This window comes from Notamacropus eugenii, chromosome 3 (genome assembly GCF_028372415.1).
Source record: "Notamacropus eugenii isolate mMacEug1 chromosome 3, mMacEug1.pri_v2, whole genome shotgun sequence".
NCBI lineage: Eukaryota > Metazoa > Chordata > Mammalia > Diprotodontia > Macropodidae > Notamacropus > Notamacropus eugenii.
The window spans coordinates 389,654,429-389,678,569 of NC_092874.1; the positions used below are offsets into that span (position 1 = coordinate 389,654,429).

Consider the following 24,141-nt stretch of genomic DNA (forward strand, 5'->3'; position numbering starts at 1 on the left):
ATGTTTGTTGTTTTGGTCATTCAAACTTTTGGGCTGTCAACAAATGATGCACCATCCATCTTACTGTAGTAACAGTGTAAATTCAAATAGAACTCCTAGAATCTTCATCCCAGCAGAGCCTAAATAGGCATTGTGTGTGCCATAACCCTCACGGAGGCTGGTACTGGTGTGCATGGAAGTGAGCTTGTGGGAATGGTGTAGCTGCCCTCTTGAGATTGCTTCTAGCCCACTGACTCAGTGCTACTGAAAAGCAGAAATTCTCTGAACAAAATCATAATGTTTAATCACCTGGACTTTACCATAAAATTTTAATTATGACCCACAAATCAAAGGAATAGCTCTCTCTCTGTATATATTATATATTTTTACACACACACTATATATAGAAAATCCCATTCATATGCATATTTACATACATACACACATGTACTACACATGTGTATGTATGACTAATGTGTGTATGTCCCTATATATAAAGGGAGAGTCATATATATGTATTTATGTGTATGAGTGTATCTCTTATATAGTTAATTCTACATATATATAGAAAATCCCATTCATATATATGTATATATATAAAACTATACACATACACGTACGTACATATATACATGTATGAGTGTATCTCTTATATATTTAATTCTTGTGTCTTGAAGCTCCCTGGAGACAACCCTAACCAGTGGCCAGAGATAATGATTTCTGATAGCCATCAACGTCCACATTTGACCCTGCTCTTTGTCATCTTTCCTGCTGCTTTTCCTGCTCTTTCGCCTCTAAGATAACCTTCCATCCAGGGTATTTTGATAAATGTTTAACAACTAGGGCTGTATGACACACTTTGAAGTTTAATTTGCATTATTATTAACATTTTCTCTGCTACTTTCTAAACTCTACTCAATCAACAAATCTAGACAATCAACAAAATTGGTTTGTAGAGTTTGTCAATTTCTGAGATATACATGGTTTTCAGTCATGTCCAACCCTCCATGAACCTATTTGGGGTTTTCTTGGCAGAAATACTGGAGTGGTTTGCCATTTCCTTCTCTGGTTCAGTTTACAGATGAGGAGACTGAGGCAAACAGGGTGAATTGACTTGCCCAGCGTCAAACAGCTAATAAGTGTCTGAGGCAAGATTTGAACTCATGAACGTTGAGTCTTTCTAGTTCCAAATACAGTGCTCTATCCACTGTGGATAGATGCCCCAAGGTATAAATACTTACACTGAATTCGACAATAAGCCCTGCTTCCAGATATGTACTCTGTATATATCTTGTAGATACTTCATTATGTGTATGTATGTATGCACACACATGTACATATATATGTATACATATGTGTTTATGTATACACATATGTATACACCTATACATACATGCATGTGTGCATATATTTCTATATGCTGTCCCTTCCCCATCCCTACCCCCATTAGCATATAAGCTTCTTAAGAATAGGAACTGTTTTCCCCGTTTTTGTATACTTGGAGTTTCAAACGATGGCTGACCTATAGTAAGTGATTAGCTGACTGACTGTTCTGCCCAACCCCACCCAGTTTTGTGCCTTCTCCTTGGGAAGTCTCTGATATATCAACGTCCTCCTGCCCCCACCCTTTTATTAGGTTTATGAAATGGTCTATGGGCCAGAACGTTTTTGTTTTCCTTTTTTAAAATGCCATTAGTGCACAGTAGAAAAGAGAAAAGGACAGGATGCAAAGTTTCTTAAATGTTTATTGTTTTCCTTCTTTTCCAGTTTATGGCCTGCAATGGAAATCATGCAGGAAGGGCCAAGTATGAATCGAAAATGCCATCCTTTTACTACAAGCCAACGTTTTCCGACTGTCAGTAAGTAACAAAGGTTTGGCTTTGTTTTGTTTTGCTGGGAAATGGAGTTTATTTATCCTTGCAGCTGGAGCCTGTGTAATTACACTATTGGACTTATGCCTTTAAAAAAAAATTACTGGATAGATTCAATTAGAAGGAGCTCTTCAAAGCTGGCTTTCTCTGGATTTATGTAGGTGGCTTATACCATGCATGGGATTTTATTTAATAACTTCATATGGATGTTGCTGGGAAAAGTCAATAGGGTCTGAATTCCCCAGGACCCCAAGTTATTAAGACTATAAAAATGTCAGTTGTTAACTATTGTTTTCATTTTCTTTGTGGTCTCTTCTTCTTTTGGGGGGGATGGGAAAAGAGTTAGCAATCATCTTATAGGTCTATGAGAGCAGGTGATGAATGAATGAATGAGTGAACGAATGACAAATAACTTATTAAGCACTCACTGTGTTCCAAGGCACTTTGCTGAGTCCTGGGTATACAAAAAAAAAAGTAAGTTATCACCAGCCCTCAAAGAACTTCACATTTAAGTGGGAGAGTGTGTATTACCTATCATACCAATGGTTTCATTGCGGGTTTTGAGAAAGTCCTGTGAGTGCTTATGAAACCATCACCCAGGGAGGGATCAGTGAAGAGATGATCTTAAAGGGGGATTGACTGTGTTTACTCCCTGGTTGCTGATCCTATGCGTTGCACTGTGAGTATATCAAGGTTACAAGAGATAACCACTAGGCAAGGGCTTGGTAAAGAATCTCCCTTCCCCACTTCTAAATTCTCCTAGCATTTTCATGCGTCGCATGGAAATGACCAACTTCTAACTGGCATTACAGTTATTTTTTGTACCTTAATTGGACTTTAGCATCCTTAAAAGTAGGGGTTGTGACTTATTCTCCCTTGTGTTACCCATAGTGCTTTGCAAATAATAGATGCTAAATATATGTGCAGTGGATGATAAATTGAAAGACTTCCTCAGAATAGAAGCATTTGTATTTGTAGATGTGAGGTAAGGAAGTGTGGAAGAATAAGCCATCCTGTCTTTAGTTTCAGAAAGTTTATATTAAAAAAGCTCAGTAAACCAATGGCTGAGACCATGTCTTTTAATCTTTCTTTGTCACATGTAGCATTGTGGTCACTTAGAGATCATTTCTCCATGTTCAGTTCCTCTTCCTAAACCCTTTCTTCTGCATTACAATTTTTTTGATCAGTTACCAAGTCATGTAGATTTTCCCTTTGAAATCTCTCTTATATCTATATCTTCCTCTTCATACCTGCCACAATTCCTTGTTCCTTTGGTCAGAAACCTCCAATGCATCTCTATTTCCTACTACCATCCAGCTGGTGGCTTAATGGATAGAGTACCCGACCTGGAGTCAGGAAGACTCATCTTCCTGAGTTCAGATATGACCTTAGACACTTACTGGCTGTGTGACCCTGGGCAAGTCACTTAACCCTGTTTGCCTCAGTTTCCTCAACTGTAAAATAGGAATAATAGGATCTGTCTCACAGAGTTGTGAAGATCAAATGAGATAATATTTATAAAAAGTGGTTAGCACAATACCTAGCACATAGGAGACATTATATAAATGTTTATTCCCTCCCCCACCTTGTAGTAAATAATGCGCTATGTGCACTCCAACATCATCTCACATACCCCTTTGCACTGGATTGTAGATTTGTATATAGCCAGAAGGGACTTCAGAAGCTATCTAGTCCAACCTCATTTTCAAAAATTTAGTATTTTTAATAAACAAAAGTTTACTATTTTTTAATTAACAAAAATTTATTTTTTCTCTCTCCTACTTCCTCCCCGCACTGTGGAAAAAAGAAAAATAAGAATCTTGTAACAGATATACCTAATCAAGCAAAACAAATCCTTTCATTGACCAGATCCAGAAAAAGGTATCTTATTCTGTCCCCTCTTTCAGGTCATGGGCTCTCTGAAACCTTGGTTGTTCATCAGAATTCTATATAGACTCTTCCTACTATGGGTCTGATTTGCATAGAGTTCACCCCAAGGAGAATCCTTTCTTTTTTTCCATCCCTGTAAGATAAAGCTCAGAGAGGAGGACCACACTGGAAATTAAGCAACCCTGAGTTAGAATCCAGATCTGTTTGTAACTTTATGGTGGGGGGGTCATTCTTCTGAACCTTAGTTTCCCCATATTTAAAATGTAGATATAGTAACCTGGAGCAGGGGGAAAGGAGTGTTAGATACCTGTAATCCCTGCTTCCAGAGAAGTGGAGGCTGAAGGACCTCTTGATCTCAGGACTTCTGAGATGCAGAGGGCTAAGCCAGTTGACTGTCTAAACTAAGGTCAATCCTACTATAGGAAAACCCTGAGGACAGGAAAAAAGAACCAGCCCAGATCAGAAAATCAAGCAGGTCAGTCAGACTGGGATTGGGATTTCACTTTCAGCTTAGGTGAGATAGAGAAATCTAGTCTCCAAAAAAAATGGTGATGATAAATCCCTGCTTTGCCTGACTCAGGCTTGTTGTGGGCATTAAATGACATCATAGGCCTAGAAAGAAGGGAACTAGGAAACCATCTAGTTCACTAGATAAAATGGAAGGGATGAGAATAAGCATTTTTTAAGTGCCTACTGTATGCCAGGCTCTGTATTAGTTATTGTTTTTCAGTAGTGTCCAACTCTTTTGAGTTTTTGAGGTTTTCTTGGCAGAAATACTGGAATGATTTACCCTTTCCTTCCCCAGCTCATTTTACAGATGAGAAAACTGAAGCAAACAGGATGAAGTGACTTGCCCAGGGTCACTCAGCTAGCAAGTTTCTGAGGCTGGATTTGAACTCAGAAAGATGAGTCTTCCTGACTCCCCTGCCTGGCACTTTCTCCTGCTTTGCTATCTAGCTGCCTCAGGCTCTATGCTAATTTTACTTTAACTTTACATATTATCTCTTTTGATCTGTACAACTACCCTGCTAAGCAGGAGCAAATAAGATAAGGAAACTCCTGACCCAAGGAGAGTTGTTCAAAGTCACATGAGCAGTAAACGTCAGCGGTAAGATTTAAACCCAGGTCCTCCAGCTCCAAAGCCAAATAGGGCTATGAATATATTTTGTAACTCTAAGCCCTGATATGTATGTGAACGATTGTTATGAAAACTCTGACACCTTCTTAGGTGGTTCAGCTTAAAGATACTGAAATAAAACGTCTTCAGGTCTAGGCTGCAGTATTTAGCTACTGTCAACCACAAACCTTCCCCTCCCTGGACTTGTGGATAAGCGGAATCTGCTGTGGGTTTGATTTACATAGAGCTGTTTTCATGTGGGGAGTTCCAGTTATGAATCAGGAGAGGCACTTAGTCTGAACTCTGTGCTATTTTAGAAATGAATTTTTGTCATCAGAAGCCTCCACGATTTCTCTCTGGCCCACAAAGCTTGAAGGAGCCCCCTGCATATCAGCTAGGGCTCTGTTCTTATCTACCCCCTCTGGATTCTTGTTTTCAAGCCTTGACTGCTAGAATATTCTGCTTTTGATGGTCCCAAGTCCTAGTCAGAATCAGGGCCCATTCTCACCTTGTATGGAAGCCTTCCCTGACTACTTCAACCCTCCTTTATCTTTCCCATCTTTGAATTCTCAGAACACGTAACTCTGTGCCATCCTGGACACTTAATTATATACTCTCCTGGACTTTGCACTAGCTGCCCCATATGGTTTCTGCTTCGCTGTCACCCCCAGTGAGAACTGAACCCAGGGCTGGATACATAGACAGCTGGGTGGAGCAGTGGATAGTGGAGTCAAGAAAATCTGAATTCAAATATGACCTCAGTTATTTACTAATTCTGTGACCTTGAGCAAGTCACTTAAAAAATCTATTTGCCTCAGCTTCCTCAGCTGTTAAATGGATATTATAGTAGTATCAACCTTTCAGAGTTGTTGTGACGATCAAATGAAATAATTGTAAAGTGCTTAGCATAGTGCCTGGGCACATAGTAGGTGTTTTATAAATGCTAGCTATCATTAGTATTGTTAACAAAGTTGATGCTCTCAGTAAACCATTGATGAGTGGTGGGCTGATTGAGTTCTCCTTCCTGCACGCAAAGAAGAGACAAATTCCTTTATGCACAGAAACTACTCTCCCTCCTTCTCTCCCCTGCTCACTGTGCCCTCAATACAGATTCCAATAAAAATCAAACAAAAGGAAAAGTAGTCTAATAAATGTTACACTGGGTACCTGTTGCTTCATTTCTTTTAGACCTACTATCCAGATTACTTTAGGTCTGCCTTATGTTGTAGGGGGTGTGTGTGTGTGTGTGTGTGTGTGTGTGTGTGTGTGTGTGTGTGTGTGTGTGTGTGTGTGTGTGTTATTATCTTTGCACCTTTCCCTCCCCACTTTCCATTATGTTCCTTTAGAATTGAGACTACAGTTCTACAAAATAAAACTTGCGTGATCTTTGGGTAAATCCTACAACCTCTCTGGGCCTCAGGACCTCATCTGTAAAATGGGTCCTATCTAATGACCTCTAAGGACCCTTCTGGTTCTAAATCTGTGATTGTATGTTTCATTCATGTTCTATCCCCCATAGGGCCTAGGACAGGGCATTGTACATAATAGATACGCAATAAACATTTGTGATACAGATGAACTTCTGCCCTGGGCACTTAGGCCAGTATTTATTTTTGACTGAATGTTGCAGATATACATGATTTATTTCTGTGACCTTCAGAGTGTTGGCATGGGTAGAAAAATCTGAGTGCCCCCTGGTGGCCAAAATGTCCTTATCTGAATTTCCAAGGATGGCCAACATAAGGACTAAAATATTTGTGGATTAGATGTTCTTTTCATATTGGATGGCAGAATTTCCTACCAGCACAGTGCAGAACGATGAAGGAAGGAGAAGAGTACAGTCTGTACCTTTGGGGAGCTCATGATCTGACCCCCAAAGATGACACTGAATTTAACATACCTCAGAAATACTGTGAGTCCTGTTGTAGATCATAGCAATAAAGGAAATATTGCAATAAGCGAGTCATATGAATTTTTTTATTTCCTAGTACATATGAAAGTTATGTTTATACTATACTATAATCTCTTAAGTATGTAATAGTATTGTCAAAAAAAAACAACCGATGTATATACCTTAATTAAAAAATTCTTTATTGCTAAAAAAAATGCTAGCCAACCTCTGAGTCTTTATCAAGTTGTAATCTTGCTGGTGGAGGGTTTTGCCTTGATGTTGATGGTTGCTGACTGACTATGGTTGTTATGGGTGGGGTGACTGTGACAATTTCTTAAAATAAGTTAACAATGACTTTGGCCACATCCATTGACTCTTCCTTTCACTTGAACACTTGCTATTGTAGGGTTATTAATCGGCCTAATTTCAACATTGTTGTGTCTCAAGGAATAGGGAAGCCTGAGGAGAGGCAGAGAGATGAGAATGATTGGTCAGTGGAACAGTTAGAACACATACAATATTTATTGATTAAGTTCTCAGTCATATGGGTGTGGCTCACATCTCCCCCCAATTTATTACAGTGATAACATTAAAGATCACTGACACATGTACAAAAATATTTATAACATCTCTTTTCGTGGTGGTCAAGAACTGGAAATTGAGGGGATGCCCATCAGTTGGGGAGTGACTGAACAAGTTGTGGCATATGAATGGAATGGGATACTATTGTGCTATAAGAAATGATGAGCAGGCAGACTTCAGAAAAACCAGGAAAGATTTGTATGAACTGATGCTGAGTGAAGTGAGCAGAACCAGGAGAACACTGTATACAGTTAGAAGCACATCGTACAATGACTGACTTTGATAGACTTGGTTCTTCTCAGCAATGCAAGTATCTAAGTTAACTCCAAAAGGCTTGTGATGGAAAATGCCGTCCACACCCAGAGAAAGAACTATGGAGTCTAAATACAAGTCGAAGGATACTATTTGTTCTTTCTCTTTTTCATTTTGTTTCTTCTTTCTCGTGATTCATTCCATTGATTATAACTCTTCTTTACAACAAGACTAATGTGAAAATATATTTACTATGAGCGTATATGTAGAGCCTTTATCAAATTGCATGCCATATTAGGGAGGGGATATGGGAAGAAGGCAGAGAAAATTTAAAACTCAAAAACCTGTGGAACTGAATGTTGAAAACTAAAAATAAATGAACTAATTTTTAAAAAGATTACTGATCACAGATCACCATAACAGATGTAATAATAATGAAAAAGTTTGAAATATTGTAAGAATTGTCAAAATATGTCAGAGAGACATGATGTGAGTGCATGCTGTTGAAAAAGCGGCACTGATAGATTTTCTTGAGGCAAAGTTGCCATAAACTTTCAATTTGTAAAAAATGCAGTATCTGTGAAGTACAATAAAACAAAGCACAATAAAATGAGGTGTGTCTGTACTAAATACTTGCCTTATCAAAGACATTGTGTGCTGGGCATTGTAAAGGCATAGTATTTAACAAAGCATATCTCCTGTCTACAGGAAGCTTATAACCTAGCAGAATATAGAACAGTAGGAAAAACATGAAGTTTTGTTAGCCTAGTTGCTTTATCCCTTCACTCTTTTAGTTGATTGTCATAACAATAAAGCAGAAGGCACGGTTGATCTCTATATTACAGATGAAGAAACTGAGGCTCCATGTACATTTAGTACATTTGGTGACATTTACAGGATTGGAGTCAAGGGTTCCCAGCTCCAGTGATCTTTCTGCTACAACATAATACCCTATTATCCTTTGGTGTTGCCTTCCAAGCCTTCACTGATGAAATTCGAGGGTTCACTTTGTTAAATTGCAAGAGAGAGTTGGGTGGTAATAAGAAACCTTTTTATGTTTAGGGGCCTGAGGATAATTAATTGTGTTTATAATTACTTGAGGTAGTAGGCGGCTATGTGGTACAGGGGCTATAGGGCAGTGCTGGGAGCCAGGAAGACCTTAGTCCAGATCCGGCCTCCAAAACTTATGAGTTGTATGAGCCTGAGCACATAACCTTTCTGTGCCTCAGTCTTCTCATCTATAAAATGGGGAGAATAGTAGTACCTACCCCCCCCCACAAGGTTGTTGTGAGTATCAGATGAGGATCACATGTACAGTACTTTGCAAATCATGAAGCGCTATGTAAATGTTAGCTAGGTAGTACTTGTTTGGAAAGGTTGCTAACGTGTTATTGACGACTTCAGGCCAGATCAAGAGTTAACATGTGAGGATTTGTGGATTATCATAACCAAGAGCTTATAAGCAATTTTTGTTTCTCTAGCACAGTGTTTGAATTTGGTACTGTTTACTCCCCATCCATACTCCCTAAAGTGCCCACATGGTGATGAAGGAACTCTACACAGCAGGCTGTAAGCAATCCATTCTCTCAAAGATGATTTTCAGTCCTGAGGGGCTGAGCGTACTGACCATCCATTTCATACCTATTTCATCATCCTCTCTGCCATTAAATTTTCATTAAGTATCTTACTCTACAGGTAAATTACAGTTCCGAGTTTCTGGGAACTGACATTCTCTTGAAACCAAGAGAACTGAGTTCAAATGCAGCTACTGACATATATACCTGCTGAATGACTCTGGGCAAGTCATTTAGTCTCACGGCTCTAGGACAATTCGGTAATAAAAAAACAATAATGACAATGATTTTATATATATATGTGTATACACACGCACACACACACACATGCACACACACACACGTAGCACCTATATGCCAGGCACTGTGCTAAATACTTTACAAATATCATCTCATTTTATCCTCATAACAACACTGTGAGGTAGGGGCTACTATTATCCTCTTTTTACAGCTGAAGAAACTGAGACAAACAGCAGCTACATAACTTGCTCAGGGTCCAATAGCTAGTAAGTATATGAGACTAGATTTGAACTCAGATCTACCTGACTCCAGACTCAGTGCTGTATCTTGTGCCACCTAACTGCCCCATCTCTAAGATGATAAGGTACATACAGAGAAAGGACCAGCCTTCATCAGAAGGAACTTCCTCAGAGTGTCCTATTCCAATCAAAATACTGGTCCAGTTATTGTTCCTAACTAACCCCGTAGCATACCACTCCATGCCTTAGTATCTGTATTGGTTTCTTGGGTAGTTCTCCAGGACTGATAAAACTAGTTTTCCATCCCCAAGTCCTTCCAAGGACTTGCGTTTTCCTGGCTGACTTTGTAACATAAGCTGCCATTACTTCTAGATGCCAACTGCTTGCCAGTTTGAACTCCTTTCTCTTGCTAGCAATCAGTCCTCCCTGGCTTAGTGTGTACTTGGACCTCCTTGAAGCCCAGTATCTCAGAGGTGGATAAAACCTTAGATACCATCCAAGATACCAGCCCATATCTCAGTTAGTATCTCCTCTAACATATCTCCAACATGGTATTCTCCATCCTCTGAAAGACCTTGTTCTCATACATAAAAGCTCATTTCACTTCTGGGCAGCTTGAATTATTAGGAATCTTTTCTGTACAACGAACTTCTGAAATATATTACCCTGTAGCTTCCACACACTACTTATAAGTTATACTTTAAAGTTATAATTGTACTTTTAAGTTATAAGTTTTGGCTTTCAGGCCTGAGCAAAATAAGTCTAATTCCGCTTCTGTGTCACAATCCTTTAAATACTTGAAGACCTTGGTTGCTGTCCCTCTAAGTTTCCTCTTTTCTAAGCTGTGTTTTTGTTTTTGTTTTTTTAACAAATCCTCTTACAGAATTGGAAATTGAGGGACAGGCCATCAGTTGGGGAATCACTGGGCAATTGTGGTATATGATTGTGGAGAGCTACTATTGTTTTGTAAGAAATAATGAAGGGCGGGCACTACTCAGAAAAGCCTGGGAATATTTATGTAAACTGATGTAAAAGTGAGTAGAACCAGGAGAACATTGTACATAGTAACAGCAACATTGTAACAGTAATCAATTGTGAAAGACATAGTTACTCTGATCAGTATCATGATTCAAGACAATTCAAAAGAACTCATGATGGCTTTCCATCTTTCCAGAGAGAGAACTGATGAATTCTGAATGCAGGTTGAAGCATATATTTTTTCACTTTATTTTTCTTGCTTTTTTTTTTTTTTTTGCAACATGGCTAATACAGAAATATGTTTTGCATGACTTCAGGTGTATAATATCTGATATATTGCTTGCCTTCTCAATGGGCAGAAGAGGGAGAGAGTCTAGAACTGAAAATGTAAGAAATGAATGTTTTAAAAAAATCCCCTTATAGCATAGTTAGAGTCTCTGTCATGTGGTTTATCCTTAGAATGTCCTTCTGATGATGGGGAAATGAGTTCTAATCAGTGCAAGATATAGCAAAACTCACACCTCCCTTCCTTGTTTTGGATACCAGAGCCGTAGGAATGAAGTCTGGGAATTCATTCACTTACTTGTCATGTTGCTGACTCATCAGGACCTTGCCTGTCACTAAAACCCTCCGATGTTTGTTTCTTTGGCTTGTTTTTTTCCACATGCATTCTTGTCTAGCCACACTTCTCCCTAGCCTGTCTTTGTACAGTTACCCTTTTGAGCTGAAGGACAGAATTTTCCATTTCTTCCTCTTCAGTTTTGTCTTACTAGATTCAAGGTCATTTGTTTTAGTTTTTTGATAAATTTGTCAGGATGTTAATTGTCGTTCCCAGCTTTTGGTCATCAGCAAATTTGATTAACATGCTATCTATGGTAGCTGGATGGAGCAGTAGATAGAACTATGGTCCTGGAGTTGGGAAGACCTGAGTTCAAATCCAGTCCCAAACATTTGGTGACCCTAGGCAAGTCACCTAGCCTCTCTCTGCCCCCATTTCCTCAACTGTAAAATAAGGATAATATTAGTACCTGCCTTTCAGGGTTGTTGTGAGGATCAAATGAGATCATATTTATAAAATGCTTAACACAGTACCTGGCACATAGTAGACCCTCAGTAAATGCTTCTTCCCTTTCCACCATGTTTTCATTCAAGTCATTGATTACAATATCTAATAGAATGAGCCGAGCCCCAGTCATTGCCCACTGTTGAGACCTTCCTTGATCTCCTGCCTCACTACTGTAGTTCTGCCTCCATATACCTGGATTCCAGCCATCCCCAACCCAGTGCATTCTGCTGCTGGCCAAGCCCTGCCTGATTTTTGACAGTGCTGAACCAGACAAGTAACGTAGATTTAGAAGGTCATCCAGGCAAACTGAGATTTGAATATCATCTCAGGAGGCTCTTGAGAACAAATGAATAAAAAATAAAATTGCTCCACAGAGTATAAATCTTATTTATTTTTAAATAAATGTAGGTGGAACCGATCTGTACCCAACCAAAAAAGAGAAGCTAGCCTGATTGTTACATGACCCAGATCAAGTCTTGAGACCATCCCCCTTTCACTCCCCAGGCAGAGAGTGTGTGGGTAGCAGGTTCTTTTCCACGTGTCATTTTAAAAACTCATTTGTATTTTGAGCTTCACATCTGGGAAAGGAAATAGTTGGCAACTGCTTTTTCTCACTTTTATTATTGGATGGAAACCAACATCTTTGTTCGTAGCTTCCTGTGAGACGTAGGGGCAAGTGTAATACATTTTGAAGCTGTTTCCCAAGAGCTTATGAGAGTAGATTCAGTTTTCACAGCTAGAAATGAGTAGTGCTTCTCCCAGGCAGGACACTGACCTCCCCAAATGAAGCTTTGGCAATCTCTCTTTGGCACAGAGCTCCCAAAAGCTCTCCATGGCTTTCCTTGGCGTTAGTTAGTTTCTTGTAATTTGGCTGTGGCCTGTCTGCTGTGAAGGTATTCATTGTACCAAGCAGAAAATTTAGAGCAGGAAAGGATGTTACAGATTGCCTGGATTAGCCTTGTCACTTTATAGATAAAGAAATGGACAAGCCCAGAGACCTCAAGTTAACACAGTCACAAGAGCTGGAATTTGAACTCAGCCCCTCTGACTCCGCTTCATGGTTCAAATTTAAATTCTAGGGATTCTGTAGTATAATAAGAAAAAATGCTCATCTTGAGTTCATGTCCCATCTCTACCTTGGTCAAGTCATTTGCTGGCTCTGGGACTCAGTTTCCTCCTCTGTAAAATTAGATTTAATTATCTCTCAAGATCCAGTCAAGCTCTATGAGCTTGTTCCTATGAGAACTCCTGTGTTCTTGACCCTTCTTTGAGTCGTGGACCCCTTGGGCAGTCTTCAGAAACCTATCGATCCCATTCGCAGAACAGTATTTTTAAATGATGGAAATACACTTATGTGTATTTCATAAGATCACAGATTTAAAGGGAGAAGGCCTTAGAGGTCCTTGAGTCTAACCCTCTCACTTTACAGATGAGGAAGCTGAGAGAGGGAGGTTAAGTGATTTGCCCAGAGTCATACAGCTAGTAAGAGGCCTAAGTGGAATTTGAACTCCTCTTCTTAGCTTCAAGTCCATTGACCTTCTCTAGTTCATTCTACAGATGAGGAAACTGAGGCAAACAAGGTTAAGTGACTTGCCCAGGGTCACACAGTTAGTAAGTGTCTGAGGCCAGATTTGAAGTCAGGTCTTCCTGACTCCAGGCTCAACACTCTATTCACTGAACCATCTAGATGGATTAAATGTCCTTTTACAAACTGTACAGATGGAAAAACTGAATCTGAAAGGGAAGCAATGCAGACAGGGTCAGCTGGGTAAAAGAAGGAGCATCTTAATTCATCCAGCATTAACTCTATGTTCAACCCCATTGTTGGCATTAAGAAAGTGTGAGACGAAGAGGAAATATATTCCCTGCTTTCAAGGAAGTTACTGTCTCCAGGATTCACACACATGGAACAGTAAATTGCAGTATAAGGTGGCAGAGAAATACTGGAATGAGTGTTATAGACCGTATGTGTACATATGTATGTACATATGTATGTGTACAACTCAGAAAAGAGTTCTGAGGAGGGCTGAATCCCTTTTAGGCTACAGTGAAGTGCTCTTGGGTAGATGGAAAATTAAACCTGCATTTATTCAGGAGTAAAACAAAGCTTTGTGAGCATACTCAGGCAGTAGAAGCTGCCAACCCCATCCTTCTCCAGTCTCTGTCTCCATTGGGTTCAAATTGTCAAGGAGGGGAAGGATTAATTGGCCATGGGAATCCAGCTATATCAACACCAAGGATGCACCCAGTCCTCAAATTCCCCCAACATTGACCTCTTGCTACCTGCCCAGAGCTAGGTCAGATAATTTGTATGTATCTTTGCAAATAAGATTTCACTAAGTCAGGTGAGGTTTTCATCAGACTCCAGTAAGAATCGCAAAGTCTGGGGTGTAGTGCAGGAATCCTTCACCTGGGAAGGGGGTCTGTAGTAGATTATAAGGGGTCTGTGAACTTAGATGAGGGGGAGTGGAGAAGGACATCTTTATTTTCACTAGCTGGATTTTAGCATTTCCTTCCATCATTTAAAGACATTGCTTTGCGAATGGGGTCAATAGGCTTCTGCAGACTGCCCAAGGGGTACATGACTCAACAAGGAGTCAAAAACACAGGGGTTCTCATAGGAACAGGAACAAGAAGTTCATATAGAAGAAAGAGCACTGGATTTGAAGAGGATCAGGGTTCGAATGCTGCTGCTTGAATAAAGTCATTTCTCCTTAATGGACCTGTCTTTATCTGCAAAATGAAGGTTTTAGAGTAGATAGACCGTTAAAAGTTCCTTCTAGATCAAAATTTATGAACCTAATGTACAACCCTAATAGAGCACCAAAGACCCTCTTACTTCTACATCCTAAAATTATAGGATGGGTAACCAGGAGTAAATAAGTGAGTTCCCTTCCCCTGAGACTCTAAAGAGGAGAATACTAAAATTGTTGGTCCTGGGTGTTTTAGGCCTGAAGGCAGGGGGCTGGACCAGATGACCTCTTGAGGACCCCTCAGGTTTCCCTGCCCCTGTTTTGCTGTAGGAAGTAGTGGGGAAGCATCTGTGTACAGACTAAAGCAAACCAGAGCTGACCCATGTTAAGAACCCGCATCACAATTCATCATGTTCCAAGGTCTCTGGTCCTGCCAACTCAGGTTTTAGAGAGCAGCATGAGCAGGTGACCTCCCCATGGAAAATGTTAATTGGAGCACTGGAGTCTGTTACTAATGAATATTTATAGGAAGCTTTCAACTCCATCTTCGCTGAATCTAAATAATAGCTAAAGCATGTCTTGCCCTTATTGTGAATATTTGTGAGCTCTTGTATCACGTGGTTATCAGAGGAGGTAGATCTGTGCTCAGAAGTGGTGGGGACTCAAGCACAGATTATTTGCTGGGGAATTCCTCATCATACCTTCATTATTGTGGGTACTATTTGAGGGTTGCTCCCCATAATTTTTTCCCCGCAAAAGCAGAGAGAGAGACAAAATAAATATTCTTAAGTCATTATGTGCCAGGCACCTTAAACTGGAGATACAAAGATAAAAATGACATGGACCCTCCCCTTAAGAAACTTATATTTGAAAGGGCACTCCCAATTCCCCTGCCCCGTTTATGGACGTGAGAAGACCACAGCATTGCACATTACACAGGTTTTAGGCCTTTTTCAATGTGTTGATCGATTGTTTTGATATTTCCTCTTTTTTTTCTTTTTTGTTAAAAAGAGGTTGTTCACTTGTTTTCAGTTGTATTTGACTCTTCATGACCCACATAGGGTTTTCTTGGCAGAGATACTAGAGTGGTTTGCACTTTCCTTCTTTAGCTCATTTTACAGATGAGGAAACTGAGGCGAACAGGGTGAAGTGACTTGCCCAGGGTCCCACAGCTAGTAAGTGTCTGAGGCTGGATTTGGACTCAGCAAGAAGAGTCTTTCTGACTTTCGCCCAGTATTCTGTCTACTGCACCACCTAGCTGCCTGCCTAACTTGACATTTCCTTCTCCAGCTCATTTTACAGATGAGGAAACTGAGGCAAGCAGGGTTAAGTGACTAGTCCAGTATCATATAGCAAGTATTCCTCAGGTTGATTTTTGAACTCAGGTCCTCCTGACTCTACCCACTGAGCTCTGTCCATTCTATCCATTGTGCACTTCTTAAAAGGACACTATTTTTTATATGGGGATGGCTTTTGGGGAGGAGGAGGGATTCAGGAGAAAACTATGATGATGAAAAACATGTAAGATATCAACAAAAACTTATTTTTTAAAAAGCTTGCTTTCTACTAATGGGGGGAGGTGCAATGTAAACTCAGATAAGTATAATGCAAGGTATAGAGTGAAGGGCATGAAAGAGAAAGCCAAAGTACTTTAAGAACTTTCAGTGAGGGAGATCTGGGAAGGAGATGGCGCTGAGCCTTGAAGTAAGAGAAGGATTCTGGAAATAGAGAGGAAGAGGGAGTGCATTCCAGGCATAGGGGATGACCCTTGTCAGTGTATAAAAGGTGAAGTGGTGGAACAAGTTCAAGGAAGAGCTGGGAGTCCAGTTTGGCTAGAATATAGTGTGTGTGATGGAAAGTAATTTGAAGTAAGACTGGAAAGGTAAATTGCAGCCAGATTGGAGAGTTAAGTACCCAAGTAGCTCATGGCCTGAAACTGGAACACTGAGTTTATGGGAACCAGTTTCATTTTGGGGACCTTTTCAGAAACCATTGTGCAGATTCTGAGTTTCCCTAAGGATCATCAGAATTTATCTCATGTCTAGGTCTCCATAATCAATCTAGCAATCAATAAGTAAAGAGAAAAGGGTCTTCAGTTCCATGCAAGTAGTTGGGTTAAGAAAAATTTAGGACAGGTTTTATTTAACCTATCATTAACAGCACCAACAAAGGATTGCTGCCATTCCTATAAACAGTCAGGGCACCTCCCTGTCCTCTCTGCTAAGCCCCATTTCTCGAAGGAACTTTATGAAATCTCTAGGCCTTCCTTCCTCCTCCCCACCCCATCTCCCTCTTCAAGAGGAATGAATTTGAAGTTGTTAAAGAATCTGCCTCCTTCCTTGGACTTGCACAGTCCCTATAACTCACAGTACTAGTGAAAGCTGAAATCTGGAGTCATTTCTCTAGGATGTGGCTCTGTCCATTACTGTTTCTCTGCTTTGCACAGTCTGGAACTGTGCATCCTCTCTAGAGAACAGAATCCAAGCCTCAGTTGCCACCCTTCACTCTTTATATTTCTTTCTATATTCCCTTTTGTCTGTCTCTCTCTGTTCTCCTAAAGATGCAAAACTACAAGAGTGTAGTCCAGACATATGAGCCAGTCATGAATCAGCTATTCTGAATATTTTGTTGAAAGGGCAAAAGGAGCATCCTGGTCCATGACAGGTCATGCCTTATGAAAGAGAAAGGGAATTCCACAGACACAAGGGAGATTCAGGAGGGCTTTACCAGGCTTCTTCAGGACTACCTTCTACAGCAGCCTAAGACACACATTTCTCAGTTGACCTTCAAAACAACCCTGAAAGAACAACAGGGCAAGCAGTCTGATACAGTGGAAAGAGTTTTGAACTTGAGACCTGAGTTTGAATGCTGTCTATGCTTTTAACTAACTCGTTGATCATAGCACAAGTCACTTTACCTGAAACTCAATTTTATCATCATTAAAATGGGAATAATGCCTATACTTTCTCCCTCATGTTTGTTGTAAGAAAAGTGGCTGTAAGCCTTTAAGCGCTATACATAGGTAAGTTGTCATTATTATCCCCATTTTACAGATGAGGAAACTGAGGCCCGATGGATTAAATGGCTTTCCCAAAGTCACACAGCAAATTAGTAACAGAGTCAGGACTCCTGACTCCCAAACCATTGTTCTTCCTATTACATCTACATTTCTTTTTACTCCCCTGCAAGTGAGAACTGTTTCAAGTGTTTTCCACAAGACGACTTCCTGAAGCTATAATGTTGTGATAATAGATCTTCTTCATTCACTCACCACCCCCTCCAAACCCCAAGACATTTGTCAGAGCCTTAGGTCCTTTGCTGAGCATCAGAGAAAACATTGCCCTTATCTCTGGAGGAAGAGAGATAGAGAGATTGCACAGTGAATGCTACTTTTGGAAGGATAACTTCCTGCTCTTTCTGCATTCTTTGTAACTGTAGAATCCATGAGTTGGATGGGGTGGTAGCGATTGGTCCAGCTCTTGCCTACCTCCAGGCAAGTAGAAAGTCACAGAATGTTTCCAGATTCTGGGTTTTGCATCTCCCTGTGGTGTTTCTTATTATTTCAGGTGGTGTCATATAACCCACCAAAATTATTTTAAATTTTAATTTACTTTAATATGGTAAAAAATACCATATGGCTCTTGAGGGATGTATAGATATTATAAAATCAAACTAACAAGAGGGTGGAGCAACTGGGTGACACAGTAGATAGAGTGTTAGTTCTGGAGTCAGGAAGACTTCTCTTCCTGAGTTCAAATCTGGTCTCAGACGCTTACTAGCTGTGTGACTCTGGGCAAGTCACTTAACTCTTTTTATTTCTGTTTCCTCATCTGTAAAATAAGCTTGAGAAAGAGATGGCAAACCACTTCTGTATCTTTGCCAAGAAAACTCCAAATGGGGTCACAAAGAGTTGGACATGACTGAAAACAACTGAACAATAACAAAACAAGAGAATGTTGCTACTCCAAAAACACTGGGCATCCATGGCATAAACCATGTGAGCTAGCTGGTTGTTGAGTCTATTTTTGGTTTTCTCTTCGTACCCTGTCCCTATGTGAGATCATCCTTACAACTAGGAACTAGGAAGTTCTTCTGAGAGCATTTATGTTGTAGCTCATCCAATTCTTTATTCCACAAGTATTCAGTAGGTTAAAAAGAAGAAGAAAAAGCTCTGTGAGCTAGACTGACCATGGAAATTTTCCTGATAAGAGTGACATTTGACATAGGCTTTGAAAGGGAGAGAGTCAGGAGTTGAATAATGGGTAAGTCAGTCTTTTCCATTCCCCTGGGAACAGGAAGAACTACTTAGAATCTTAGAAAGTCAGACTTGGAAACGGTCTTAGAAATCATCTAATCCAGGGTTTCCCAATCATTTTTGGTGCCTGTATCTCCTGACTTTCAGCAAACCTTTCCATAACCCTTCTTCAGTATGAAAGGAAAAAATTACAAAATTTGCCATGAATATGTGCATAAAAACAAAATAAGGAGATTAATTTCAATAAAACAATATAGCTATTTACTTTTTATTGAATAGAACACAACACTTGCAGTCAATATAGTCTCAGATACTAACAAGCTGTGTGACCCTAAGCAAGTCACTTAACCTCTTTCTTCCTCAGTTTCTTTATCTGTAAAATGAAGGAGTTAGACCTGATTGACTCCATGGTCCCATTCAGGATTATATATATGAACCATGGAACATAAGCAAATATTTCTTTACCCTTTTGAACAGTTTCTCATTCACCTAGGGGTACATGTATGCCCCCACTTTGGGCACACTTGATCTAACTGCACCCCTTCTTTCAACAGATAAGAGAAACTGAGTCATCATTCTTCTCGTACACTGCCTTCATACATCTACCTTATATATCTCATACATTCCCTTTATACATCTACCTTTTATATGTCTTATCCTCTCTGGATCAAAAGCACATAGGTTATTTTACTTTCCTTCATAAATCTTGCCTCGCATACCATTAATCATTTCTGTCTTTGCTTCTTTGGCCTTTGCCCAAAGTTTCTGAACATCCCTCTTAATATGTCCTAAAGGATGTTGTACGTGGCATCAGGTAATCTACCTACTGTTAAAGTTGGCAGGAAGAAAAGCCTGAAATCCACTGGGAATTCCTTCCATTATCCAAGCGGGAAAAGTACATTGAGGTCTTTGGATTCCCTCCTCATATTAGCCAGTCCTGGAGAGAACTTTTTCTCCAGCAGCTTTAGCAACAGTCAGGAATGAGCACAGGTTTTGTGCCCATCCCCAGACCTGGTGCATGCTCAGGGAACCACTTGGTGAAAGCTCATTTCCTCCCACACTAACTTAAGATGACTCACCATGTAATCAGAATGAGGGAAGGAACCACATTCCTCAGTGACAACAAGTGGAGTGGGCTAATGTCTGAGCTCTGCCCAGATGCCAAGTAATTATGATGGGTAAACAGTTCAGGTGCTTAAAAAAATAAATACCCAGTGAACTGACTTAGAATAATCCTCCATGTTGATATGAGGAAGAATACTGTATTGCCAAGGCAACAAACACCAAGGACAACTATGAATATGCTAGCATAATTCTGAATTGCAAAATATAGTAGACTCTCCATATAGAAGGCAGAAGAAAAACATTTATTCCAACACCAGAAAGCCAAATCCCAACACCAGAAAACCAAATCCATCACAGCAACAAAGAAGCTAATACACATTATCACTCCAGGGGACACCTCCATTCCCAAGCCTTCCCCCACTGCTGGGGCCTTCCCACAAACAAACACTCACAATCCTAGTTATCTGCTTGCCTCCATTCTCTCTCTCTCTCTTCCCTAACTGCTCTCACTCACTTCCTCCCAATTCTGCTCTACCCTTCCTATTTCACCTTTTCACCAAGCTCCTCCTACCACATGTGACTTAGACTCCCATGTGATTTGAGCAGGTCACATGGGCCTATGAATAGATGGGAAAGATCTTCAAATTAAGCAAAAATATATTAACAATACATTTGCCCCCAAGATCTTTCTTATCTATTACATTGGTCAATGGAGCAACTGGTGTCAACAGAACTTTACAACAGTATAACAGGGATCACACAAAATGAGCATGTAAAAAAATATCTTAGGTGGGGCTTGAGCACAAATACCCCATCATTCCCCCCTCAAATGAATGGGGCCCAAAATCTTGGGGTAAGGGGTGAAAGTCTCTTCTTCCATAACTACTTCCTGCTGAAATTGAATGTAGCGTTGTACCTGCCCCAAGAGGTCCCATTTAAGAGGTCAGTTCTTTAGGTGGCAACTGGAGCTTGGTCAGTGCCAGGTCTAGGGGTGACACATCACAGTCATGGACAGGGGATGACATCTGGCTTAAGTGATCAGGCATCTGCAGGTGGAGGGTAACAAGCCTGCAGGAAACAAATCTAGCAAACAAGTTTAACAGATAAAAAGCCAAAAAGAAACAAGGAGACAATAATCAGAAGCAGGGTAGATGTAGGGTCATCCATGCTTCTGGAGTCCATGAACTCACTATCATAGCCTCATTCTTGGTAGAATATATGAGTTAAGGGTACAATTTGGTAATCACCTTTTCCTGAATAAACAACAGTTATGGTATTATCATTCCCATGTGCTATAATTTCTACAGCCTTTGGAACATCATCTGGCTTCCGTTTTACCCATACTTTAGCTCCCAGTTTTATTCTATCAGTAGAACCCATCCCTTCAGTTCCTCTGCTAGTTATTTCAGAAGGAGGGTCAGTTTTCACAAGGGGTATTGTTTCACAAGGAATAATTATTTGATCATTTTTATAAAATTATATGGATTCTTCACCTAAATTTTGGAATGTCACAATAATTTCTCCTTGATGATTAGAATCCATCACTCCAGCCAATACATATATTCCTTGAGCTGCTAATCCTGATTTAGGTAATATCCATCCAAAATGATTTTTAGGGATTCTCATACATATTTCAGTAGAGATTTTTCTTATTTCTTTTCTATCCAACAAGTCCTCTAAACAATGTAAATCATATCCTGCTGAGCCAGTTGTCCCTGGATACAGTGCTGGGACTTCTATCCTCGTGTTTATTGTTTTCTGATTTGCAGGTTTGGGGTTATCATTCTGGCTAGAGATGTACTTCCTCCCAATGGTCTATTATTCAAATTACATAAAACATTGAACAAATTATCTTTCCAATGTTGATAAGAATTATTAGAACTTAACTTCCTTCTGTTCTTTCAATTATCCATTCATTCTTTCAATCAGCCCAGATGCTTGTGGATAATATGGAATATGTTATATCCATTCTATACTATTTAATACACAATATCTCTTCATTTCATTACCTTTGATATGTGACCCGTTGTCACTTTGAATCTTCACTGTTGTTCCATAATACAGACTTACGATATCTGGAGGTTTACAGGGTGTTTTTCTGGATCACATTCTTATAAGGACAAGTCACTAGTACACCTGAATAGGCATCAACACAAGTACATATATATTTGTATCCTTTATCTTGGGATAGGGGTCCAGTATAATCTATCTGCCAAATTTGGGCTGGAACTTTTCCCCTTGTCATCTCTCCAACTACTACACTAGGAAGAGTTCGTTCCTTTTCAAACTAACATATATAACACAACTCTGCTACTTGTTTTAGCAATGAATGAGAGACACTAATACCTTGATCTTGTGCCCACTGATATGTGGCCTGGACCTCTAAATGGCTGGTCATTGGATGGACACATTTTGCTAGTACTGAATCATCAGTTGGTGTCAGAATAGAGACAATATGTTGAGTAGCAATCTTTGCTAATTGATCCGCATGCGCATTGTATTCATGTTCTGGCATGGTGAGGGCCACATGAGCATCTACATGAAATACTGACAAATTGGTGACCAAAGACATGTCCATGTATCTTCCCATAATTCTTTGCTCCAGACTTGTTTGTCATGAATTTCCCAATTTTGATTTTTCCACATGGGCATTCATGTAGCTAACCTATTAGCTACTGTCTGTGAATCAGTGAATATATGACACTGTCCTTTTTCTATTTTGATAGCTTGAAGTACTGCTGTAAGTTCAGCATATTGACTACTTCCACCTATCCCAGCATTTTCCAAAGTCCACCTAGTACATGGGTTATAGGCTACTGCTTTCCAGTATCTTTTGCATCCCAAATATTTTGCTATCCCGTCAGTAAAACATGCAAGTTTCTTTTGTTCTTCAGTTAATTCATCATGTCTCTCATTCCATTTTACCAAAGACTATATCAACTCTTGCTTTGGTTCAAGGGGTATATCGTTTCCTTCAGTGTCTGTGTTTGCTACAGATTCAGGTAAAACAGAAACTCCACTTTTGCCTGTTTTAGAGCTATTTTGAATATACCATTTCCATTTAATTAAGCTAGCCTCTTGAGCATGTCCAATTCTGTGAGAAGCTGGGGTACTCATTATCCAGGTCACAATCAGGCCTTAATATTACCTCATTGCCCAAAGTCACTTGTTCAGTCTCTATCAAATCCCAATATACAGCTAACAGCTGCTTTTCAAAAGGAGTATATTGAACTCCAGATGATGGGAGTTTCCTAGACCAATATCCTAAGGGTATATTTCAGCGTTATTGTTTTTTCCATAAACTCCAGTTTACATATTTATCCTGTGCAATGATGTGTAACTCCACCAGGCCCCTTTGCATAGACCATAAATCTAGGGTCAATTGTATAGAGGCCTTTGCTTCTTTGAAAGCTTTTCTCCACTCAAGTCCCCAGTCACATTCATATTTTTTTCCCAGTAACTTTATATAAAGTATAAATTTATATAAATATTAATATATATTTAATATATAAATTATATATAAATATGATATATTATATAATTATATTATATATAATATAACATTTATATAAATATAAATTACATATAAATATATATAATATATTTAATATATAAATTTCAAATTCTGTCCCAGATGTGGAATGTGGTGCCTCCAGGATCCAAATAATGCTAAAAACTTTTGGGTCTCTTTCTTATTGGTGGAGACAGGAAAATCCTGAATCTTTTGTCAGGCTTGTGGGAGAATCTCTTACAGCCCCTTATTCCATTTTATACCCCAAAATTTTACGGTTTAAGCTGTCCCTTGAATCTTTGCAGGGTTAATTTCCCACCCTTTGTTTTTCATATGCTCAATTAAAAGTGTCAAAGTCTTCTTCACTTCTTTTACATTTTTTCTCTGGATCATAATATCATCCATGTAGTGGGTAGGCTGTATGCCAGGTAGCTTTAATTCATCCAAATATTCAGCCACAATCCTATGACAAATAGTACAGCTATGCAGATATCTGTGTGGCAAGCATGTAAAAGTATATTGTCGGCCCTGCCAAGGGAAAGCAAAGTGATCCCATTGTTTAGAAAGCATTGACTAAATCAATAACTGCGTACCAAGTCCCATCGTATTTCTGAATCCTTTCTTTTTAAGGTAATGGTATCTGGAACAGCAGCATACAAGGGAGGAGTCACCTTATTTAATTGTCTATAATCCACTGTCATCCTCCATGTCCCATCTGACTTTCGTACTGGTCAGACAGAATTATTCCATCAAGTGGCTATAGGGACTAACAGTCCTGCCTCAACATATTCCTTTATAGTATTGGTAATTTCATCTTGCCCACCTGGCACACAATACTGCTTTAAAGTAATTACTTCAGAAGGTTCAGGTAAAGTGATTGGGTCCATTTTTATTTTTTCCCACTAAAACTGTATTAATTCCTGTCTTCCTTACTGCAA

General features: G+C 39.6%; 1 protein-coding gene across 2 annotated transcripts in view; it reads left to right on the plus strand.

Annotated features, from left to right (window-relative positions):
• Positions 1 to 24,141, plus strand: part of ADAP1 (ArfGAP with dual PH domains 1) — a 163,986-nt gene that overhangs the window by 42,973 nt on the left and 96,872 nt on the right. For both annotated transcript variants that reach the window (XM_072597780.1, XM_072597779.1), the window contains exon 3: positions 1,747 to 1,838. In XM_072597780.1, coding sequence (XP_072453881.1) covers positions 1,747 to 1,838 — 92 coding nt within the window. The remainder of the gene's footprint in view (positions 1 to 1,746; positions 1,839 to 24,141) is intronic.